General features: G+C 51.4%; 1 protein-coding gene across 1 annotated transcript; it reads left to right on the forward strand.

Moving 5' to 3' along the window:
• The first annotated feature begins 3,856 nt into the window (after window positions 1-3,856).
• On the forward strand, window positions 3,857-7,137 carry LOC114057274 (perilipin-3-like). The gene is made up of 7 exons (XM_027883337.1): window positions 3,857-3,928; window positions 4,730-4,925; window positions 5,250-5,332; window positions 5,565-5,820; window positions 6,140-6,339; window positions 6,475-6,603; window positions 6,712-7,137. Exons 1-7 carry the CDS (start codon window positions 3,857-3,859, stop codon window positions 7,123-7,125), a joined length of 1,350 nt encoding a protein of 449 aa, XP_027739138.1. The 3' UTR covers window positions 7,126-7,137.
• The last annotated feature ends 433 nt before the right edge of the window (window positions 7,138-7,570 follow it).

Consider the following 7,570-nt stretch of genomic DNA (forward strand, 5'->3'; position numbering starts at 1 on the left):
AAAAAAAAAAAAAAGGGCTGTGACATTATTTTGTATCTGACACAATCATTAGTGGTATTATTTCTTCTGGAGCTGGGAAGGACACTTATAAAACATCTAACAAGCTGCTAAGGAGATTGCCTAAAGCAGCGATTTGCAGAATGTGCTGCTGGAGCCCATTCTTTGTGCTCTGCACATATTTCAAGCTCCAGTTTCTTTTTATGGAGAGGACTTCAGATGATGTTTCTGAGGGGTGTTTAGGACAGTTTGCTGGGTGCCCTCTTCCAATACTGGGCCTGTTTTACCTGCTGATGGCAGTACGGAGGTGATTGAAAGAGGCCAGTGCAATCTAAGCGCGAGCGTTGTAGGGCAGGGGGGCACCCAGACCTCCTGTTTCAGGTTGTTGAAAAGCAACACCAGATCTGTTTTCTGCACTGAAACCAGGCACAGTTAGCCAGGTATGAGTCTCTGAGCGCAGGATGCTGTTGGAAGGGTTTGGATGGTCTCCTATGGGTAGCCCTGCATTTGGGAGTTGCCCAGTGGTCCAGCCTGACTGGAAGTACTGGTCCAGCTAAAAGGGATGCTGGCGGGAGGCAGCTGGTGGCACTTTCTCAGGGGTCAGTCACCTATTTCATCATAGAATGGGTTGGGTTGGAAGAGACCTTAAAAGAGACCTTAAAGCCCATCCCATTCCACCCCCTGTCATGGACAGGGACACCTTCCACCAGCCCAGGGTGCTCCAAGCCCTGTCCAGCCTGGCCTTGGACACTTCCAGGGATCCCGGGGCAGCCACAGCTTCTCTGAGCAACCTGTCCCAGGGCCTCCCCACCCTCACAGAGAGGGATTCCTTTCCAGTATCCCATCTAACCCTGCCTTCTGGCAGCAGGAAGCCACTGCCCCTTGTCCTGTCACTCCAGGCCCTTGTCCAAAGTCTCTCTCCGTCTTGTTGGCCCCTTCAGGTACTGGAAGGCCACGATTAAGTTACCCCAAAGCCTTCCCTTCTCCAGGGTGAGCAATCCCAGTTCTCCCAGCCTTTCCCCAGAGCAGATCTGCTCCATCCCTCTGATCACCTTGGTGCCTTCTCTGTTCTCTCCCCAGCAGGTCCCTGGTTCATGCAGTCACCGTGTGTCCTCCACCCAGGTGCTGGAGAAGGAGCAGGGTGTGTTGGGCAGCAGAGCTCAGCTCGTGCTCCTGACAGCTCTGCTCACACCTCGGGCTGAGCTCCTGCACACGCACATTTCCACACCAGAGACTGACTGTGCCTCCTCCTCCTGGAGGGCAGCAAATCCAAGGATTTGGCAACAGGTGCTGGTCAGGTCTGCACAGAGAAAGTTATTTCTCTGGTTGAGGGGCTGTGGCTGGACTTGAGCAGGAGCTGCTTTTCTCAGGTTATCAGTAATCCCCAGTTCTCATCCGGCACTTTTCATCAGCAGATCACAAAGCACGTTGTGGAAAAAGGTCAAAATCATGATCAGCATTTTAAAGACGAAGAAGCCGAGACGCAAAGTCCAACAGTCTCAGAGAAAGTCATCCTGCAGACAGCTGGCAGGACGAGGACAGAGTCCCACAGTCCTCAAGTCCAGCCCAGTGCTCCAGCCTCCCTGTTCCCATCATTAGCACTGGGATGGTTACCTTTAATTAAGCACTGGGATGGCTATCTTTTAATTTCTGTCAAATGACTGAGAGTGGAAGGAGCTGTCTCCATGGATACAGAATCCACAGGCTGTGCTCTGCCTTGGTGGGAGCCCTGCTCTTCCGCAATAGCTCTGTGGTCATCAAACACCAGTGCAATCATCAGCACAGAAATGGTGATTAATTTGCAGCCAGTGCCAGTGCTCATCCTGTAACACATGGACAGGATAAACTGTGAGCTGGGACCCCTTGGACTGACCGAGCTGGTGGATTCACTGATGTCTCCAGCACCAACTGGAACAGGCTGACAGGACCTGATGGAGTTACCTCCTGTAAATTCGATAAATTTTCCCTAATATCCAGTCCAAACCTCCCCTGGCACAACGTGTCCCATTGCTCCAGGCAGAGGTGGCTGCACAGACATCTCAGGACACCAAGGGCCTTTCTGTCACTGCACAGTGACAACCAGTGTGACTCTGGAATTGCCAGCTGGGGATGTGGGGAGCAGTGGAAGCCCAGAGGTGCAGGGGGATGGTGTGTGGCAGGGACACTGCTGTCCCAGCCCAAACCAGAAAGTGAAACACAGACCTCGGGGCACAAATCACAAATGCTGCTCCTTCCTCAGGGCGTTCTGGGACCAGGGATCCTCTGACAGGACTTTGCTGCTGCTTCAGGGCTTGTCTGGAGCACAGTCTGTGCTTGGAGGGTTTCTCTCCTCTTTGCAGGGCAGACCCCAGGGAACATGCAGAGCCATTTGCACTCTGGTTGCTCTTATGTTCTCTGTTACAGTGACAGCGAACTCTGAGGAGAGACAGAATGTCAGAACCTCCAGGTTTGCTGGATTAGCCTCCAGCATTGTACTTGCCAGCAGCTCCATGGCTGTTAAAACAAATATTTGGCAGCCTCACAAACACCCAAGCTCCTCACCCAAATATCTGCAGGAGGCTGTGATCTCTGTGCAGTCAGGGCCATTCAAAAGCTTTTCTTTTTCCTTTTTCTCACACTGAGTTTACCATTAAATGTGCCCGAGAAACCACAGATAATGACATCTATTTAATGTAAAAATTAGGATCTTTGGTGCTTAGTGTCTGTCATCAGAGAAACTCGATTGTTTGGAACATTCAGCATCCAGAGGCATAAGGAGATCTGCAGGCAGCTGGTCAGAGACACACAGAACATGGGCTGAGAAGGATTGTGGCACCTCAGACAAACTCCGAAATTAAGTTCCCCTTAGATAACCCCAAATCTTATGGCTCATCAATAATCTAGGAACATGATTAACCATTAATCATTAAATATCATCAATCTAGGAACGTGAAACTACCTTTACACACGCCCAGAACTATTGCTGATGAAACGAAGGCACTGACCTCCTCATAGAGCTCCTCCACACAGGGCAAGGTGTACCTGTTTAATTACGGAGTAATTAACGAGCCACAGCAGGCCCATGTCAGACTTATTTCACCTCTAATTGGCCAGGGGGGAGACTGGCTCCTTCCTGCTGCTTCCCAGAGCTGTTAGTCCCTGAGGGTCCCTCCTTACCCCACTCCCCAGCCACTATAAAAAGGCAGAGAGGGGAGAGTGGGTTGTGCTGGTTGGTTTTTTTCCCTGCTGGTTTTGTGCTCCTTCCAGTAGGTTCAAAAGGTACTGTTCTCAAATTTACAGGGTGGGGGGGGGGGGAGGATTTTCAGGTGTTAAAGCTGGAAGTGTTCTGTGAACTCCTGACTTGTGTTTAGGTATTTCTTACCTGGTTTAATCATGGAATGAGTCTTTTAATCCACAGCTGCTTGTGGTCCTGCCTGAAAGGTCAGACACAGCCTGTGCTGGTTTAGGGTGAAGAGTTGGTTCTGGTGGGGGTGTGTAAGAGCAGCAGGATGGTCCTTGAGCTGCATTTCCCCCCAGTCCTGCTGTTACCATCTCTTTTATTTAAGAGTTCCTCGAAGCCTTGGTGGCTATCAGTATATGATGATAAGCACTGTGGTGTCTCTGAGAAGAGCTTTAATGGGTGATGGAACACTGTCCTCCTTGTTCCTCTGATTATCATAAACCACTTGAAACTTAAGTACCAGCTAGGCTTGCAAGCAGCACAGATCCCCTCCTTCTGTAAGACCATTTTAGGGGTCTCCCCTTAATGGGTAGCAAAAAAACCTCTCTTTTTTGACCTCTGGGAAGGGAGAGCCCTCTGGAGGCTCCGTGGTTGCTCTCTTTCCCTAAAAACCTCGGTTCTACTTGCATTGCAGCTGCCATGGCCTCTGCTATGCCTGACAAAGAGGAGGTGGCCAAGAGCTCCCCAGAGGTGAAGGAAGAGGAGCAGGAGGTGAAGGAAGAGGAGCAGGAGGTGAAGGAAGAGGAGCAGGAGGTGGGTGTTCCAGGTGGGATGTGGGGAGTGGCAGCTCCAGGGTGCAGGTATGAGGAGGTGACCCTGCCATGGCTGGAGGGAGCTGAGCCCCCACAAAAAGAGGAGGGTTTCCTGTGCTCAGGCTGTGCCCTGCAGCTTTGCTGGAGACCTGGGGGGCCAAAAAAAAGTGGGCCTAAAGGCCCTGTAAATAACTTCCTAGGCTAAGCAAGTTAGCCTGGCTCTTGGCTAGGAAAGATGATTGTCTAACTCTATAGTCAAGATCCTGGCTTGCTGCAAACAGTGCTCCTATGGAACGATTCCCATGTTTTCAGCATCCCTGAGACCTGCTGCTCTTGCTCTGCTCCCGTGAGCAGCAGCACACTTTTTGTAGACTGTATAGTCTGTCAGCTTAAACCCACCTCAGTCCTGGGATATCAGGTTGTTAAATAACCATTCCAAACGAGATGGAGCTGGATATGGGGACACAAGTGTTGAGGCTTCCCAAAAACTTGCCTGCCTTGTGCTGGAGGAAAACTTTGGTGGATGGTCCATCCCAGAAATGTCAAAGTTCCACATCTTCATAATTAGGTTATAGAGTCATAACTGGGTTATGAACTGAAGAAAGTGTGCAAGTAAGCCAAGCCTTGCTTCCTCAGCCAGACCAGGTGACTTGTGGGGTTGGCAGTTCCCCCCAGACAGGCAGGATGGTGTAGGGAGCTCAGGGCTGTGTTTGAGGCTTCATGGTTGCCTTTTTTTTTTTTTTTTTCTTTGCTCTTCTAGGATGCAGTAAAGCAGGTGGCTAATCTGACCTTGGTCAGCTCTGCCTGTGGTGTGGTTTCCACAGCTTATGCCTCCACCAAGGAGAGCCACCCCTACCTCAGGTCTGTGTGTGATGCAGCGGAGAAGGGAGTGAAGAGCGTGAGCGAAGCCACAGCCAGCTGTGTGCAGCCAGTGCTGGCCACCCTGGAGCCTCATGGTAACCCCCTGGGTGAGGGCAGCCTGGCACCTGCCTCTGGAGGGGCTCTCTGGCTCCTTCCAGCTCTGGGAGGAGTCCTGGGATGAGGAAATGCACCTCCCCATCACCAAAGGAAAAAGACAAATCCTGACTTACTAATAAGGCTACGGCTGAGCCCTGGTCCAAGCAGCGTGGTGGAGGGGTTGCTCACTGCAGGATTAGGGATGGACTCTGATGCTGAGTTTCCTTAAGGGAATTTTGCAAGGTGGAACTTGAGGTGGAATTGCAGGAAAACAAGGTTTGATGCTTTTTTTTTTTTTTTTTTTTTTTTTGTTCTCTCTTCAGTTGTTGCAGCAAGCGAGTATGCCTCCAAGGGCTTGGATAAACTAGGGGAGAAGCTGCCAATCCTCCAAAAGCCAGTGGAACAGGTAAGAATCCAAGACTGTGCTGTCCCTGGCAGAGTGGCCTGGGTTTTTTGTGGGGCTTCTAACCTCGGGAGTGAAGCAGGCTCTTATATAGGGAACAAAGTACCCCTAAGTGCATGCTCCTACAGGAGGAAACGCTGATCTGTCGCTGTGCTAATTGACCTCTTGGTGCAGTTCAAAATCTCAGTGTGCTGCATGACCCACTCCTTTATCTGATACTCTTCCTCTTCCCCAGATTATCTCTGACACAAAAGAGCTGGTGTCATCCAGAGTGGCTGATGTGAGGGACCCTGTGAGCAGCAGGGTGATGGAGGTGGTGGATGTAACCAAGGAGACCCTTCAGAGCAGTGTGGAGGCTGCCAGGTCTGCAGTGACCAGCAGTGTGGGGATGGCTGTGGACTCTGGAATGGGACAGATGGATGGATGTGGAGCAGAGGCTGTGCTGGAGAGAGCAGAAGGGGACTCTCTCCCTCTTGGAAATGAGGAATTAGGTAAGGAAATGATGTGTGACTACTTGTGATGGGAACCATTAGACTGAGGATGGTCAGTCCCATTCCTTGCCCCACTACAGAATGATTTGGGTTGGAAGGGACCTTAAAGATCATCTTGTTCCACCCCTTGCCATGGGCAGGGACACCTTCCATTAGAGCAGGTTGCTCCAACCTCGTCCACTCTGGCCTTGGACACCTGAATACTTCCACTCTGTGCCAGTGCCAGGCTGGAGAGCACCTGGCTCCTAATCCAAGATCTGATGCTTGTTTCCTCTGACATGTCTGGCCAGTCAGTGACAAATGCTGCCTCTTCCCTCAGCCAAGCTGGCGGTGTGTGAGGAGGGCTCGGATGCGATGCCCGTGGAGCGGCAGCGGGAGAGGAGGAGGTACTTTGTGAGGTTGGGCTCTCTCTCCGAGGAGCTCCGCCTGTCTGCCCACCTGCACTCCACAGCCAGAGTGAAGCAGGTCTGGCAGAGCATGAGGGAGGCCCTGGGGCAGCTTCACTGCATCATCGAGCTGGTAGGTACAGCCCAGGCCCCTGGAAGGAGGGGACCAGGGAGTTGGTCCAGTTTCAGCTTCGTTACAGCGATGAAAAGCTGAGCTGTTCACCAGCAGATCTATCTATCTTGACACTCTGATCTTCCCCTGCCACAGATTGAAGTGTTTAAGCAAGGATTTAATCAAAAGCTCCAGGAGGGGCAGGAGAAACTACACCAGATGTGGCTGGACTGGAGTGGGAAGTCTCTCAAAGAGAGTGGAGATAAAAGCCTGGCAGAGCCAGAGGTACCTTCCTGGGGAGGGAAGCAAAAGGCTCTGGGCATCCCCTTGACTTTTATATATTGAATTTTTAAGTGACTCCTTCCTGATCTTGTCCTTCCTGCCTCCTCCCAGGAGATGGAGTCTCTGGCCCTGCTCATGGCATGCAGGATCACACAGCAGCTGCAAATGACCTGCTGTAAAATAATGTTTGCCATCCACGGCCTTCCCTGCAGCCTGCAGGACAAGGTGAAAGAGTCTCTTGGTACCATCAAAGAGCTTTATGCTGCTTTCTCAGTGGCAAACTCCTTCCAGGATTTGTCCAGCAGTGTGCTGACCCAGAGCCAGAGGAAGCTGGCTGTGACCCAGGAGTACATGGAGGAGCTGCTGGATTACCTGAAGAACAACACCCCTCTGTCCTGGCTGGTGGGACCCTTCTCCCCCAGGGAGGGGAAAGAGCAGGAACCCTCTCAGGGGGATCAGTCCTCCCAGGAGAAGGCAGAGACAGCAGGAGCAGGGCATCTGGAAGCTTCCACCACCCTCATGTAAAGGACAAATCAGTGATTGCTGCTGGTATCAAACCCCCAGCTAATACACAGTGTCTTCCTAAAAACTGCTTGTATGGGGTTATAACTGCTGAAAATAAAACTGCTGCATACAAATCCACTTTGTCCCCGGCCTCTCTTGGACAAAGACTGTGTGAGTGAGTATTGCTCAGTGGATGTGAAGTGTGCTCTTCCAATCTAGTCCTTGGTGCTGGGACAATGCAGGAAGGGCAGAGCACTCAGTGGTACTGTCAGGGTCACAGCTGGGATGTCCTGCTGATGCTATCCTGGGAAGTATGAAGCTGTAATTCCTTCTCTCTCCAAGGTCTAATTTGTCTCCTGTTGTCTGCTGCTCCCTGGGGAAGGTTTCAGTTCCATGGGATAGAAGCATGTAGAAGTATCTGCCTGGGACAGAGGTGGACTCACTGATGGAGTGTCATGAGGGTGTA

The sequence above is a fragment of the Empidonax traillii genome, unplaced genomic scaffold (genome assembly GCF_003031625.1).
Source record: "Empidonax traillii isolate 1590-97213 ecotype Southwest subspecies unplaced genomic scaffold, ASM303162v1 scaffold124:size1682992, whole genome shotgun sequence".
Lineage (NCBI taxonomy): Eukaryota > Metazoa > Chordata > Aves > Passeriformes > Tyrannidae > Empidonax > Empidonax traillii.